The sequence below is a fragment of the Ctenocephalides felis genome, unplaced genomic scaffold (assembly GCF_003426905.1).
Source record: "Ctenocephalides felis isolate EL2017-DRISC unplaced genomic scaffold, ASM342690v1 CF-g0.4_SCAFFOLD_01170, whole genome shotgun sequence".
Classification (NCBI taxonomy): Eukaryota; Metazoa; Arthropoda; class Insecta; order Siphonaptera; family Pulicidae; genus Ctenocephalides; species Ctenocephalides felis.
The window spans coordinates 16009200-16027153 of NW_020537324.1; the positions used below are offsets into that span (position 1 = coordinate 16009200).

A 17954-nucleotide genomic window follows, 5' to 3' on the forward strand; every position below is an offset into this window, starting at 1 on the left:
GTTAATATGATTATGAATAGTGGTTCATATATAGAAAATGTTGAAAGCTGTGGACAAAAGCATATAAAAGTAGAAAGTAATAAAATAACAACCTCATAAAAATAAATTATTCTCATGAAAAGTATTTATAGATTCATATAAACTTATAAATTTTCAAAAATGTTATAAAAAAAATAATAATAAAAATTTGTTAACAATTTATAAATTTGTAAAAATGTAATAGAAAAAATTAAAAATTCTACAATAATTTATAACATACTTATAATTTTTCGAATAGTGATATAAAAAATTTTAAATTGCATAAAAATTCAATTAAAATCAGATAATTATAAAAAATGCGATAGAAAAAATTAAGTGATAATGAATAATAAATTATATCACAATTAAATCGTATAAATCTCATATTTCAAATAGGTTAATTAAGATATCTATATTGCTGCCCATTGCCTCAAGTTTTAATATAATATAATATATGCTTTATTCCAATTTATAATATGAAAATTAAAATAATGCAAATATCGTGAAATCAATTAGTATAAATTAATAAATAATTTAGAACTTGAATTTTCAAAATTCATATTATTTTGGAATATCCGCATTAAATCTAAACTAACTTATCATTTAAAAAATTCCATTCGATAAAAACTGGAACAAATAAAATTTTGCGTTGATAGCAAAAAATTTATAAAATTGATCATCGATAATTTCTTATTAAATGACAATTAATTATTGATTGATGATTAAATCTCATTATTAGGTGATAAAACCTAACAACGCAGAGATTGACATGATAATTAACTGCTGGCGTATCGAAACACAAAATACGTCGAATATATTTCTGTAAATAATGATAAAATAATTTCAAAATATATCGATAGCGAGCAGAATCTAGGTTTGATTCGATTACCGTGGGTAAATACAAATAAAGCAATTATGTGATCATTAAACCGGATCGTATTGACTGAACAATCATGGCAAGCAATTATACTCGCCATGAGTAAACACGGAATGTATATTGACCTTAGCTTTTATTGAATTGTAAACAAAACTTAGATATCGATAAAAAGGTTCATTGGCAGAAATGAAGCGATTGCTATATTATATAGATATATACCGGCGAGTATTTAATGGAAATAATATTAAGATTAATTAAGATCAATTGAATTTAAATTGCAAATTCACTTTACTTAATATAGGGGAAATACAGACAAAATTGTTTACATGGATAAAATTATACTTATTTAAAAATTGGGTAGATTTAGTAACGTTTCCGCGACTGTATAACATGAAAAAATCTACAATCGCAATCCTGTCAGATGTTGAGCGTCATTGTCACAGTCCAAGTACTCAGTTCAAACATGTATCGCGCCTTTAAAAAATCATTTTTATTATTATTTGCGAAAGTTGGTTACTGTGTATGATTTGTTTAAAATAATTTAAAAACTGTATTGATAGTTTTATGACAAAAAGAGATTATATAAATATTAGTGTGATAATCGACGGCGAAATTTTCTTGATGATACTGTTTATAATAATCTACGAATAAAACAATGGCAAGTGACCTAGATAAATATTTCCATTAAATCATAATACGAAAGAAATATTTTGTATAAACTTTTGATTTTTATGTATAACTGTATAATGCCTTTTTTCTATCATTTAATACATTCAAGTCTCTTAAATTTCTGTATTCGTTTCGATGGAGCGCTCGAGGCGCAAGTCTTGTAAAAATATAATATCTTTTCACAAACAATTTGAATCAGAGTTTACGCATAATATTCCCTCAGATATATATCCTATCACTGGAAATATTTCACAGTGAAGTGCACCCATCGCCCACTTGACACACATGCGATGAGAAGGCACAAATATATGTAGGAAAAGAGTCGGTAATAACATTTCTATGTCTAACTGGCTACGGTAAAAAATTATTAATTGGAATTCGTTTCTGATATAATGGTGCTTAATTTAGTAAAGAAAGTGGATTTTTATTTTATTGACTAATAGTTTTTAATTTAATTCATAGAGTACATTTTAATATAAATGGTCTTAAATATTGTATTTCGGAACTTGGTTTTGTTCTGTTCCATAAGCTAATTTCAGCTACTACTAAAATATTTTTCTTACTCAACTTTATTATCACGAGCCAGTGTTCATCATTTTTTTTTTGTTGAATGAATTTATTTTTCCATTCAACATTAAATGTTGGAACTTTCGACAAATTTTTGAACATGTACTCTTCCTCACTATTTAAATATAAAAATGGATTTCCGATCATATATATATATCATCATTGAGCTTTAAGATATTTTTGATGCTTACCCTCTAATTTGGCCATTTTAATAACCCTATAAAAAATTGGTAAATCCTGAAGAAAAAAAACATTTAATTGTAATATAGTCAATGTAAATGTCTTTAACTAGCTGTAATTTTATGTGTTTTACACATTACTTTGTTCATACATTTGATCACATTTTTCATAATTTTGTAAAAGGATCTATGTTTAATATAAAATGCTATAAAATGAAAATGAAAAAATGCTTGTTTCTCTATATTTGCTATCAAATAGCGGTCTACAACTTGCTAAAGTCTATGCATTCTCATATCGCTTTTAGCATATTAACATTATTTCGCTTTATAGTTAATACAAAATGCAATGAAATATTAATACTTGTATTCTATATTCGAATTAGTTGACGGTATTTTATCGATTACAAGTAACATAATTTTGTTCAAACTGGCTTTCCCGTTGCTTAGTAGTTTCGTCTTTGACTTTCCAAGTGGAATTCCAGGTTCGATACCTGTTCGAACAGTTTTCACTTGGATATATAGATTTTTTTATTAACATTAGTTATAACCTATGAGAAATTTTGACTTTAATGATATATAGTTTTAGATAGCAGTTACTCCAGGGTATGTAATATTCGATGTAATTTTACTGGATCAAGTTACTTGGCCATAATTTTTTTAGTTTTCTCGATTTTGGTGTATAGAGCAACGGAGCATAGAGTGAATTAGGGCTATTATTTAATGTTAGATGATGATTAGTCAATTTTGTTTTTATGAAGTTCTTAATATATAGCACCTTCAGATCATCATGCAGAGTTTTTTAGCTCACGAACCAGAAATGTAGATGGAAAAATTGTATGTTTTGAAGTAGAACTTGGCAAAAAACTTTCCAGGTATTGATTGCTACATCAGACAAAAATTTCATTGATATTAGAGAAATTCTAGCAATAAACATATATCAATAATAAAACGTAAATAAACCACCCGTTAGATTGCTCTCTAAAAATCTAACACAACCCAGTAAACACCGAGCGGCGGTAGCAATTTGAAATCCACATTGATCATACATGGGTGTCACAGGTCTGTGGCACGCTAGTGGATTTCAGGTTGCTGCCGACGCTCACATCACTCGGTGATTACTGGGAATAATTGCTTATAGGAATTTCTGGTTGCTCAAGAGAAGTTCTGATTGCAGTTTAATAAAAAACTGAAGTTTGTTCGATATTTAAATGCATAAATTTATGAATGCTTTTTTCTCTGTAATAAAGTAAATACAACTGGTTATCCGCAACTAGCTGTAAGTCTATGAATTCTCAGGATGTCGTTCGCGAATAACGTTCGACAATGAGATTATTCTTATAGTCTGTCGTGAGTGAGCGAATGATTTTCATTCGACTTCATACAATGGGATATCGGCTCGGTAGCCGAAGGTAAAGGTGTGTGCAGGTGTCACATGTGCGCCAATCCACTTTGCTCGACACTACGGCGAAGCCGACGAAGCACCAATTTGTGATTTAACGCAACCCGTCTTGACACAGACAACGTATTGCACTAAACATGTAATTCAACGAAATGTACGTATATGTACCAGTACATACATACTTCGATATCGAAGATGGATGCAGGATTAGTTTGAATTCAATTTTCAGTTAATTCACGAATGGGCTAAAGTTTGCTTGATTAATTAAAACCAGCTGGGTTTTATAGTTGCGATATATTGTTATCAACTTACGGAGTTTGGACATGTAAGTGGAAATTGAGGATAGTGCGAACTACGCGACTTTCAGAAATCATACTTTGATGAATGAAATAGTTGAAAAAATGATAAAGTAATTTGTATTTTTAACTGAACCAATAGTATTCAAGAAATTTTATAAAAAATGTAAATATTGTTACAAATGTGCTTATGAATTATCAAAAAAGCAATAAGTGTTAAGTGTTAAGCAATAAGTAATCAAGTATTTAAAGTTTTTAACCCAATAAGTGTTCTGATACAATACCAAGATGTTGCAAGAAGAATTTTCGATAGTAAGAAGTTCGAAGAATTTTATGATAGTATAATTAAAAGGAATTTTATAAAAGGGTAGTCCAATTCGACTTTATGTAATTATACTGTAATTAAACCATATGATCTGTATTACAACACATAATACGTATCAAACAACCACTTTGTTCAGTTAAACTACTAATCAATTTCTAATTATAGAAATGTGTTTTTTTACTTTAAATATAACTGTCAATTTTTACTCCATAGGGTTTCTTACTCACCCTATGGTGTAAAATTTTAGAAAAATTGTGAAAAATTACTATTATTTCTATAGTTAGAAATTAATTGGTAATTCAAATGAACTAAATTCAATGGACAGTCAGTAGGCGAACATATTCAATGGCATATTTAATTAGAAAGAGATTTTACCAAATAATAGCTAGAATTTTCCACCAATGCAAAATATAAATTTCATAGACACATTTTTACAAAGATAACACCGTATATAACCTTGATCGTGCATTTTGTCATTTCAGTTAGTCCTTTTTACCCCATCCACATGTAAGCTTTTATAGAGGGTATGTAAAAACACCTGTTGAATCTAACTTGCAAAATGATTTATAAATACAAAATCTTCTGATCATTGTCTAAGATTTTAAAAATTGACATATTTTACTATAAGTTGAATTGTTTTTCTAATCTTACCCTGGTAGTGTCGTGGCTTAGTTCCCACACAAATATTTATGAGTTAAAAGAATTCTAAGTAATTTAAAATAGCAAACATAGTTGATGAAGTATAAGCTCAATATCATTTTAAATACCCTTTAAATACATAACACTAAAATGATATAAATGTATCCAAATGATACGTTCATTCTCTTTAATAGAGTGATCTTAATTAATTTTACTTACGATTTTAATCATCCAATTAAGTAATATTATAAAATACTGATAAATACTAATAAAATAATTTCACAAATAGAATCTAATATTTTCTATTTAAATTATTGTGCATTGATAGTTGAGATAAAATAATAGGATCGAAAATTATATGTCGGCATTTTGACACAGGGTAGTTTATCTATGAATTTCAATTTATTTTGTTTTCAAGTTCAATCTATATTTGTTTATCATTGTTTAAATGATAAACAAAAATTCAGAGCTTTTCTAATGAAAGGTTCGTCATAAATGAATCGCAAAACAAAGTTGAACCAATTATTTGTGAAACTCAAACATTTATAGCGTCGCAATGCTTCATTTTCCCTATATGTAAAAATATACAGAATATAATTGAAGATGACGTGCGTATCCAATTAGAGAACTCTATTTTAAATTTAAATACTGAATAATGCTCCTGGTTATTCGGATATTCCACTGAGTGAAGTTCGAGAAAACAATGTTAATATAAAATATCTCATTTGGAAAGTCAGAGATTAGAGATGATATAATTACTTTAATGCGAAATTCTAGTACACATTGCGAATCTGCAACGCCAGATCCTAAAATGCGAAGTACGTTAATCCATTATGCAACGGAATGCACGTACAATTTATTTCGATCGGCGACGGTTCGCGAATTACACCACACTTGCTATAATTATAGTAATAATAATTAGAATACAGTGAAGGCATTAAATAAACACATATAGAAAGCTATGCGATAAACTCGCACTAATTCAAATTTCAATATAGGATGTGGAAATTGTCGTATGAAATATGAAATTCTGTTCCGAATAACACACATTTCTTGAGAGACGGATCGTTATGCTGAAATTCCGCCAAAACTCTCCTGGAAGTTACAGATATAATTAAAGCTAAAATTTTAATAGACACCGTTTCTAGTAATTAATATTGATTGCATGTGTATCGAATCTTAAATACTTTAGTTGGAATAGTTATAGTTAAGTCGACTTTATCAGTGTATTAATTAAAAGCACATGTATATAAAATATAAATTTTGAATTTCCCTAATTAATTTATTTTAATAAACTATTACATGCAAATATAGTATGAATTAATGCCAATATAAAAATATCAATATTAGAGTTTGAAAATATTTTTTTTAAATTTCTTATTAATTGAAACTGGTCTCTCTAACTGGTTTGACACTGATTTTGTCATATTTTAAATATGTCATTTGTTACTGTTTTCGCTACTCATCTAACTAAATAAATTTACTGACTTAAATACACTGGCTTTAAGTACCATATATTTATATTAAATCATATAATATAAATAATTAAATCTACAGAATATCTAATATATCCTTTTTGAACTTCTCCATATTTTTTTTATTAGGAATATTATATCACTATAACTATCACCAGGCAAATCTATATTACTTCTTTGTCCTTTCACGAACATAGGCAACCGCACATGAATTTCAATTATTAAAACAAGAAATAATAGACAAATAAAATAGCATAAAGAGTTATTAAGCTCGAGCAATAGCTCAGTTATTATAATTGTACTAAATTAGCTTTATGAACACATTGAAATATAATACGATTGCGAAATCTGACATAAATATCCATATCCTCTGTATGAGATTATTCATAGTGGTCGAACGCACGCTCTGCTGAACGAAATAAAAGGGGCGAAAAATTGAGGGCTAGTAGGAATAGGAATACTTTTTAAATTTTATTATAGAATTAGTAATAGTTATATATTAAAAACATTAAAATATATTAAATATTCTCAATATAGAGTTACTAATTATCAACAAAATTATTATTCTTCTGAAACATAGTTATTAATCACTACCCTTTTTCAAATCAATGAGTCTAACAAATATATTATTGACATATTAATAAATATAATAAACCAATATTTCATTTTCATATAAATATATATTTCTCCAATATTTTTAAATAAATTGCATTGTATAAATTTAAACGAGTTAAAATTTAAGCATTTTTGCCTTTAACTCTTCCTCTACTTGAGTATTTTCTGCAAGAATGACGCTGCCAGTAATACGCCCCAGTATTTGTTACACAAAATATTTTCAAATTTTCCAATTATAAGCAAAAATTAAGCCATATGCTCCTGAAAAACGGTAAACAATAACAATAAAGTAGAATTCTGATAAATTTCAATATTCAAGCAAAGCATGCAAAGCACACAAGTCCTCTTGATTAGATGCCGTCTATGGACGATGTTCATAGCGAAATAGTTAGGTATCATTTACAAATTGCTTTGAAATTTTAGAATATTTTATGATATGACTATGATATACTATTGAACTGTTTTAGTTTGCATTTCGAATCATTCGAATCAAGACCATATTAAGCTGATTCGAATCTTGTATCAAGCCGAGGAATATTAACTGTGATACAATATGTTGAACTCAACAATTTTTTCAAAATCATAAATTTTGATTACGTTTAGATTTCAATTGTCCATATATAGAGTTGATTTGAGTTGATTCGAATTAATTTTTTTCTGATTTGAATAATTCGAATTAGGAAATTTTGAGTCGGCACACCATGGCTAAGGAACCAAATATTATCGTTTTATTTTTGTAAAAATACACGATAGAAAAAAGTATCAACTGAACTAAAGAATTTCTAATTTGAAATACCAAATGTCATATATTATAATATATAGTATAATCTGATATTATATTATAGAGCAGGTTATTACATTCGCATAATATTTACATTTCACTTTTTGATAAATAAATGGTTTATGTATATACAAGAAATTCCATACAGTCATTGCTTATTGTTTAAATCTTTTGCAGAAATATTTATAAAACATTTCTGGGGAAGCAATCATGGTATTGGTTAAGAATTCATAACAGATCGGATTGAAAAACATCCTAAGCTATTTTGTTTTCATATAATATTGATCATTCCAACGCCGACAGCCGTACGGTGCACATCGTGTTCTATTCTAAATAAAAACATTATTTCAGTGCAGTTTACCTTTTTACCTGTGAGTGTTCAAATAAAAGACTCTTATCAGTGAGTGTAGTTTGGAGTTACGCAACATGGTCCCCATCGGAGGGGACAAAGAACCGGTCATACCTATTGTTCAATCGTTTAATGTTTTGAATGATATGGATATTTCTGCAGATCCAAGTGAAGAAATACCTTTAGCAAGCGGATCAGGTTTGATTTCACAACCTATACAAAATAATGCAATAATTACTCACCAATTAAGTGAAAATTACTCTTCAAGACAAAGTGATTTCAGAAAACAGATTTCAATAAAAAACCACAAAAGTATAGCTATTTCATCACGTTCATCTCATGTGAATTCTTCAAATTCTACTGATAACAACAAAGATCTTAATAAATTTGACGTTAACCGATCTATTCATTCATCAGAAGAGAACTCGGAAAACTTGGAGCAAACATCGGAAAATCTTAACAATATGGAAGACGATTCACATTCTTCGGAACAACCAACTACTGATTCTAATCCTAACCCTTGGCAAGTATTCACGCCAAAAAAACGAAAAACTTCTTATGTTCCTTTACAAATTAATATATCGACTAATAATAGATTTTTGCGTTATCATCAATAAATGTAGAAGACAAAACCCCTGCTGTAACAACCGTTAATAACCTCCACCAATATTTATTTACGGAGTTGAAGATCCCGCGGACATGTTAAACACGTTTAACAAAATAGTTCCGCCAAGTCAGTACTATCTTCGAAGCCTCGCCAATAACACCTTTAAAATAATATGCCAAACTGTTGATAATTTTCGTGAACTCTCGAAATATTTAAAACAAACTAACGTAGTTTATCACACTTATCAACTAAAACAAGAAAAAGCATACAGGGTTGTACTCAGGAATGTTCATTTCTCTACAGACACGGAGCTGATAAAATCAGAATTATTAAAACAGGGTCATGTCGTGAGAAATATTCTCAATATAAGGCATAGGTTAACTAAAGAGCCGTTGAACATGTTTTTTGTGGACCTAGAGCCCAATAAAAACAATAAAAATATATACAATGTTTATAAAATATCAAATAATATAATCAGGGTAGAACCACCGCGCAAATCCAGCAACATTGTGCAATGCACACGTTGCCAAATGTATAATCATACTAAGGCTTACTGCAACAGACCTTTTATTTGCTTAAAATGTGGTGAAAATCACAGAACAAAAGATTGTACTAAAGACCCTAATACTCCAGCCCACTGTTATCACTGTGACGGTGCGCATACTGCTAATTACAGAGGATGTAGCTTCTACAAAGAAAATATCGAGCCAAGAAATAGAAATCTATATAAAGAAACAAATAACGCCCCATATCCCACTCCTTCAATCACAACTAAAATCAATTCGCATAAATTCAACACAATTCCTAATCCAATTAACCCCTCAGTTTCCTATGCAAACGCCACAAGAAATCAGCAACGTACTTCCTCGAATCCAATCACGGACTCCGATTCTACCACTTTATCGTCTTTTCTCTCAGAATTCAAGACTTTTTTCAGTCAACTTATGCAACAAAATAGCCTCGTTATCAACATGTTAACCACTCTAATTAATAAATTGAATAATGGCAAACTTAATTAAAATCGCTCAATGGAACGCTAATGGTTTAATTCCTCACAAATATGAAGTGGAGTGTTTCCTGAAACTAAATCATATCGACATTCTCCTCATTTCGGAAACCCACTTTACTGAAAAAACATATTTTAAAATTCAAAATTATATCACTTATAATTCAAACCATCCAAGTGGTAGCGCTCGTGGTGGATCAGCATTATTAATCAAAAGCAGCTTAAAACATTTTGCACTTCCGAATGTCCAACAAGAATCCATGCAAGCAACACAAATCCTATTAGAAACAAGATCATTTGAGATAACCATTTCTGCGATATATTGCCCTCCTAGGTTCAAAATTTCAGCTAATGACTATTCGTCCTTTTTTGAACAACTAGGATCCAAATTTATATTAGGAGGTGACTATAATTGTAAACACACAGCTTGGGGCTCCAGGCTGACAACTTCGAAAGGAAAAGAACTTCACATGGCAATATCAAATAACAATCTCCTCCATATTTCAACAGGCAGTCCTACCTATTGGCCCTCTGATCCAGACAAAGTACCAGATCTTCTGGATTTTTTCATAATTAAAGGTATCTCCTTAAATAATTTTGACATAGAGAACAGCTATGATCTTTCGTCAGATCATTCTGCAATTGTGTTAACATTCAGCTCAATTCCTGTAAATGAACAACCTTCAGCTATCCTCCACAACAAATTTACAAATTGGGATCAATTCAGGGCTTTACTGGATTCAAAAATTTTTCCACATTCCAGACCGAAAAGTTCAGCCGACATTGACTACAAGATAAATAAATTCACAACAGTTTTAAAAGAATCCTCAAAGTTAGTTACTCCAACCTGTCGCACGAAAAATTCCACACCTATTATTCCTTCCGAAATTAAAAAACTAATTTCGCAGAAAGGATAGCAAGAAGGATATGGCAACTATCACACAAGCCTCAAGATAAAACTAAGTTAAACCAACTCACTAGGACATTACAGAATAAAGTAAAGGTTTGGAAAAACGACGCTTTCAAGACATATCTATTGCAACTCAACAGGTTTGACAACTCCATTTGGAGGCCTATCAAAATCAAAGGGAAACCAACACTAACGAACCCTCCACTGAAGATTCGATCTCTGAATGGATATACATGGACAAAAAGAAATACGGAGAAAGCTGAAGCTTTTGCAGATCACTTGCAAAATATTTTTACCGACACAAATCTGTCCCTAGGTCCAGTCTGCAATAATTCGTGGCAATCAAATATCGACTCAATAAAACGAATAAAACATTTTTCTCCAAATGATGTTGCTTGCACAATCAAAAAATTAAAAAACAAGTCTTCCCCTGGCATCGACAATATCACTCCAAAAATGCTAAAAGAATTGCCAAAAAACTCTATAATATTTTTAACCAATATTTACAATGCAATTCTTGAATTCAACTATTGGCCTACAGCTTGGAAAACTGGAGAAATAATAATGATTCCTAAGAAAAATAAAGATCCGCATCATGCCAGTTCGTACCGACCAATTAGTCTTTTACCAGTTTTATCCAAGATTCTCGAAAGACTAATTTTACTCAGACTAGGCGAAGATCATCCAGGTGAAAAATGGATCCCAAACCACCAATTTGGATTCAGAAAGGACCACTCAACAACCCAACAATGTAATAGAACAGTCACCTATATTCTGGATGCTTTGAATCATAAAAAACATGCAGTAGCAGTATTTCTTGACGTAAGTCAAGCTTTCGACAAAGTATCACACACAGGACTCCTTTCTAAAATACAAACTACTTTTCCCAATTACTTCAACATTCTATACTCCTTTTTGTGTAATAGAAAATTTCGCGTAAGAGTTAAAGGTGACTATTCAAGCACACGCCACATAGAATGTGGTGTTCCACAGGGCAGCGTCCTGAGTCCACTACTTTACATTCTTTACACAAGAGATTTACCTACTGATGAAGATTTGATGATTTGCACATACGCCGATGACGTAGCAATAATCTCGAACAACATGGACATTGCAATTGCCACTGATAAAATCCAAAATTACCTTACTTCACTAGAATCCTGGCTCCACAAATGGAAGATCTCGATCAACACCGACAAATCTCAACACATTATTTTTTCTTTGAGAAAGCACAATAGTCCTCCTGTCCTCCTCAATAATTCAATAATTCCGAATTGCAGCAGTGTAAAATATTTAGGTATGCACCTCGACACTAAATTAAACTGGAGGGAGCATATACTCAACAAGAAAAAACAAATTCAACTGAGAATAAAAGATCTGTATTGGCTGGTAGGCAGAAGAAGTAATTTATCACTTGAGAATAAAATCCTCATCTACAAAACGGCTATCATCCCCATCTGGACTTTTGGCATAGAACTTTGGGGATGTGCCAGTAAATCCAACATCAACATCATCCAGAGGTGTCAAAACAAAATCTTACGTTTACTGACAAATGCACCGTGGTATATCACCAACTTCTGCCTACATAAGGATTTAAATATCAGAACAGTTCATGAACAAATAATATCAAGAAGCTTAGCCTACAACAACAAACTACAAGTCCACGCAAATCCAACCATCAAAATGTTGCCCAGACCCACTAGACGCCTGAAAAGGAAATGGCCCGTCGATCTACCGCTGCAATGAACAAATGCGTGTTCCGGCGAATTTAAGTCGGCAACACCTTTCACCACGCCATTTTTGTTTAATTTATATTTTTATTTCTTACTTCACTTTATAATTTTCCTTTAGTTTCTTAATTATTATTTCTTATTATGTATACTGTTTACTTTATATTATTGTTCTCTTTATTACCTAAATAAGCAATTTTGTATTATAAGACTTTTTAAGTCTTGATTGACAAAACAATAAATAAAAAAAAACAAAAAACAAAAATATAAAAATATAATATCATTACTAAAATTAAATACCCTGAATTGTTTGAAAGCCAGTGTAAAAATAATATTTTACTTGTGAAAGTTTTCTTCTTCTTCCAACCCTTTATCTAATAACGTAGTCCGGCAAAAATGAAAATAAAAGAAATAATAAAACATTCGCAAAACCGAAAGCGTGCGGCTGCGGGTCCATCATAAATCACATTACCATGCAAGAGGAAAAACAGCTTCCAGCACTGGGAAATTCTTTAATGTGAATTTAGGTGCCGCTAATTGGCCTACTATTCCGCAGTATGGAAAATTTACTTGGGGAAAGGGGCGTCTCGGAATTTTCACCGCGGAAAGGTGCCAAGCGAGGGGAAAGGAAAACTCGTGCGTTGATTAGGATTAATTGAAGGAGACTTTTCGCGGCCGGGCATAGTGATCCATCATCGTTACATTGCTCGTGGTCTGAGGTTTCCGAAGTTTTAGAATGTCTTAGACGTAACGTTCAAGAAAATATTAACGAACCAGTTGTATGGGTAGTTATGCACGTGTTTGTTTGTATTATATTGATGTAGACATTTTGTAATTTAATTATCAAAAGGTTTACTTAAGTCACTCATGCGCGAGATCCAAGTTTTGTCGAAGTGGTTGGGGATGGTTTCGTGTATGAGTTGCGAACAAGTCGAAAGAAAATGTTTCTCAGATATTAATAACAATTTAACTATTTAACTAAATTATCATTTAAATTATTAAAGATAAAAACAAAAATTTTAAATTAAACTATACATTATTTACTTGACAAGATTGAATAAATATTATTTATGCATAAGTTGCTTATGATCTAATTTTAATTTATCTATTTTTTTTCCAAAACTGTAACAGTCTTATTAACAAAATTGTTGAGAGGTACAAAAATAAATAATATAAAAAAGACAGTCATAATTGAATAAAAAACGACACCGAGTAAAAATAAATAAATTAATAGGATAATAATAGATTGTTTTACTTTAATAACATATATTTTTGGATAATACATCCGACATTATTTGATTGAAATTAAGTATTAAAAATATCAAATTGTAATAATTCATAATCTTTATTTGTGTTACGCGTTAAAATACGATTTCTTGATTCAGGTCTTTATTATTTTGATTGCACTTTTAAAACTTACTAGATAAATATATTATTATATAAGAATATATAATTTGCTCATTGGAAAATGCTAAAATGTTATTATGAAATTCAAAATAGAATCAAATATTTCTTGAAACAAAATTATTATATTCAAACTAAACAATAAAACAAAAGACTTCTGGATTAATGGAGTGAATTCTAAATTATTAATATCTAAAATATATAAAATATAATATTTAAACTAAAATATCGTTTTCTATACTATTTTAACAAATATTTTCTACAATACCTTATAAATATAACTGTAAATTTACTGATATTTGAAAGAAATTTACCATATTGTTTTCTATACTATTTTAACAAATATTTTTCACAATACCTTATAAATATAACTGTAAATTTACTGATATTTGAAAAAAATTTACCATATAAAACATTACCTTAAATTTTATCCATTTTTGAGATATTGTTTACTGTACACATCTATAAAAATCTACATCTTTCAAGAAATTCGTTTGGTTTGACCTTTTCTTCTAAAATATATTAAATTCAAAAGAAATCCAAATTACTTGAAAAAATAAGAAGAGGTCATTTCTTATATTTTAGACTCAAAAATTTAACATTTGATGTAAATCAATAAAAAAAACTATTGCTTGAATGAACCTTGAACGAATTATTAATATTAAATCTGAACTAAATTAACTTAAGCATATCAGAAAATATCATGAATATCATAAATCTATCTAACAATTAAAAAATTTGTTTGTTATTTCTTAATATAGATAAAATTAGATGCGGTCTCTGACGTAATTAAATTATTCTCAAATTTAAATGGAAATTACGATTCAAATTATACTAAAGGATTGAAAATTTTTAAAGCCAATTTTATATGTTATTTATAAAAGACACTTTATCGATTTTCTAAATATAAATATGAAAATATTTCTCTACTGCCTTTCAAAAACTAACAATCTTATATAGCTTTTTCTAATATCATATACATACAACGTTGCACTGAAATTTCAAATAAATTTGAAAAAAATAACTATCATTATTAAGACTTATTCCTACTTGACTTTTAATTTGTGTAAGAAAATGTCATTGACAAAGACTCCATATTCAAAATTTACTAATTTCATAGCTACCACTGATCTCAAGACAGGATGAGGCAATTCATTCACATCAACATGAAGTAACTTTATTGATTGTACATCTATTAAAAATTAACCAATTAAATCAAAACTTATGTTATATTTTTCTTCTATAATTTCTAATATTCGAAGTATGTTGTTTAACACAAAAACTGGATCCTGAAATCAGGATCGTTACTTTATCACCCACGTCATTGTAAAATAGTGTGGGGCATTAATTCTTAATTAAGTATCTCGGTGCAAAGTATCCGGTTCGTGAAGACCGATCGGTCTTAACCCGAGGTAGTCTAAGGTGTCGACCCATCAAACCTGAGGCTTTTGAGATATTTCGTGTAAGATAACAAAGCTGAAGTGATGAATCATTTACATACGTTTAATCAAGTAGAGGTTTGACAAAATGACTAATTCGTAGCAAGTATAATATTATCTTCAAGCAGTTTCATCAAACGGTGAATTAGATTATCAGTGGAAAGCACTTACATGGGAAAAAATGATTTGTTATCTATTACATTTTATATCTGAAGAGAATTGTGAATAACTTATTTTTCGACTAATATATATATATATATATATATATATATATATATATAAGATAATATTTTTAACAGCCCATTCGTCAAAATAAAAAAATAAATTAAGAAACAATTATTCTCTTTATGGTTAAGTTTCAACACTTCATGTGTGTCATCATTCAGTAATCACCAGATTCAAACTTATACATCTTAATAAAATATATTTATTTTGTACTAAGAATTCTTTTCCTTTTAATAATTTTATTGTGGTGTTAAATTTCAGTTTAATTTAAAAATAAATATATTTTATTAAGATGTATAAGTTTTGAACCTGGTGATTATAGTTTCGAACCTTGTTGGTTAAGGATAAAATTGATATTTTAATTATTATGTTTTGTGTTAACTGTATTGATGCTTACCCTAAAAATCTGATTATATAGTTTATGATGTATTTTTTTTATCAATTTTAATTTAATATTTAGTCATTTTTTCATTTATATTATAAATAACTATCAAAATAATAAAATTATTATACCTTATTATGATAAGAATAAAATAAAGCTAGTATTTAAGAAAAAAAGTAATTTTCGAATGAAGGCTGATGCAGGTCTATAAACCAAAATTTTTTAATTCTGTTGCACATTGAAATCTGATTTTAGTATCTCATTTAATGATTCTGTATTGAGTATTGCTTCTAACTGTTATGAGTTGTAATATTAGAGGCGTATCAAGATGCCTCTGTAAGATTTCTTAAAATTAATGTATTATTGAATATTTATTTAATCATTTTGATAATCTATTTATTACAGGAACCCCAGAACAGTCCCTGCGAACGAGTTTCGCCCACCCAAGAAATCTACATTAATGGCTCTGGTTCTTCTCCAAAGTCCGAAAGCCAGCAAATCAGAGAAACTTCACCTGAAGTAAAGGAGACTATCATGGTAATTATTATTATAATTTACATATTTGCCAAATTGTGGTAATGTGGAATGTGGATATTTTCTAATTTCTTTGCTCCCAAAGGCTCAAATGCTTCCAAATTGACAAAAAAAAATTCTTTGAAAGTTTTAGCTCTTAATATACACTTTAAGATAGTCCGCACTTCAACCAAATATAATTGAATAAATTTATAGAAATCTAAAAAATATAATTTTTAATGATAATCAGATGTCCTTCTTGTTTTTACAATCTCTCTCAAAACCAACGCCAACTTGTAATGTAACATATGTTTTATATTAAATTAGGCATAACTTTAGAAATAATAGAAGTTGAAAGTTTGAAAAAATTCAAGCTATTCTTCCAAAATAAGAATTTGTATATAATTATCTATTTTTTCAGTTGCAGCAAAATGGTTCACTAACAAATGGAAAACTTAGTCCCGTGGATTGATCACTTCCAGTACCTGATGCCCAGAAAAAGTCGGCCTCACCTTAAATATACCAAAGATTTAATATTAATTAAATAGATCGATATGTATCAATGATATTTATATTTTTTTGGCATTATGGTCCTTAAGGGGTAAGTCACATTTTTTTGTTTTCTTTTTTATGACCTTACGGAATATATTTTGCAAATAGATAAATACGGACCAAAACCATGTTCATAAAAAGTAAATGTTTTATATTGACATATCTGTAGAATTTATCCAAATTATTATGGATATTTTAAAAAATATTGTTCTGGCATTTTATTTGCATCAATGTTATTTTTAAAACAAAATGTTTGCTGTTTATAAATTTATAACTTAAATTATCATTATCTAATCATACATATCTCATGTTACTAATTATCACGTTGACAAATTGTATTTATTCATATATAAAAAATATTATCGCTACTCTAAGTATTGAATAGTGTTTTGTATATAGATTTGAAATTATATAAAAATACTTATAGATTACTTAAGTATTGATGTCATAATTAAAAAAAAATATTATAGGGTGTGATAGCACTAATTTGTTTCTTAAATCAAATCTTTTATATGCAAATTACTGGATAAATAATTAAATTAACTTTATGATTTTGAATCATGAAAATAATAAAAATAATTTTAATCGTGCCATATAACAATGAAATATTTAAATAATTTGTGTAAATTTTCGCGTTTTTTTATAATTGTTTATCATGAACATATAGTTCAAAGATATTTTATTGTTTTTTACTTTGTTTAAATATTTTATCTCTATATTATAACAAAGCTTGAAAGAATATAATGATTTACATTAGCCAATTAAGGTATTTATAATCATATTACCATTGTAATTTAAGAAAATGTTAGTAAGTAAAATAAATAATATAATATCAGATAATCTCTGATAGAAAAGACGCTGAGCCGTTCTAGATGGCGGCAGGAATTTTAGTTCCTCTTCTACTTGGAGAAACTAAAACCCTTTTTATTTTGGAGATGAACCGAAATTTAATATAGGGGCCAATTCTCCATTAAAATAGAAATGATATGGTAACGCT

General features: G+C 29.0%; 1 protein-coding gene across 1 annotated transcript in view; it reads left to right on the forward strand.

Annotated features, from left to right (window-relative positions):
* LOC113366368 overlaps positions 1–17075 on the forward strand; it is a 173226-nt gene extending 156151 nt beyond the window's left edge. Inside the window, exons 6-7 of the mRNA XM_026607968.1 lie at positions 16298–16429; positions 16827–17075. Of these exons, the coding sequence (XP_026463753.1) occupies positions 16298–16429; positions 16827–16877 (183 nt within the window). The 3' untranslated portion in view covers positions 16878–17075. The remainder of the gene's footprint in view (positions 1–16297; positions 16430–16826) is intronic.
* The last annotated feature ends 879 nt before the right edge of the window (positions 17076–17954 follow it).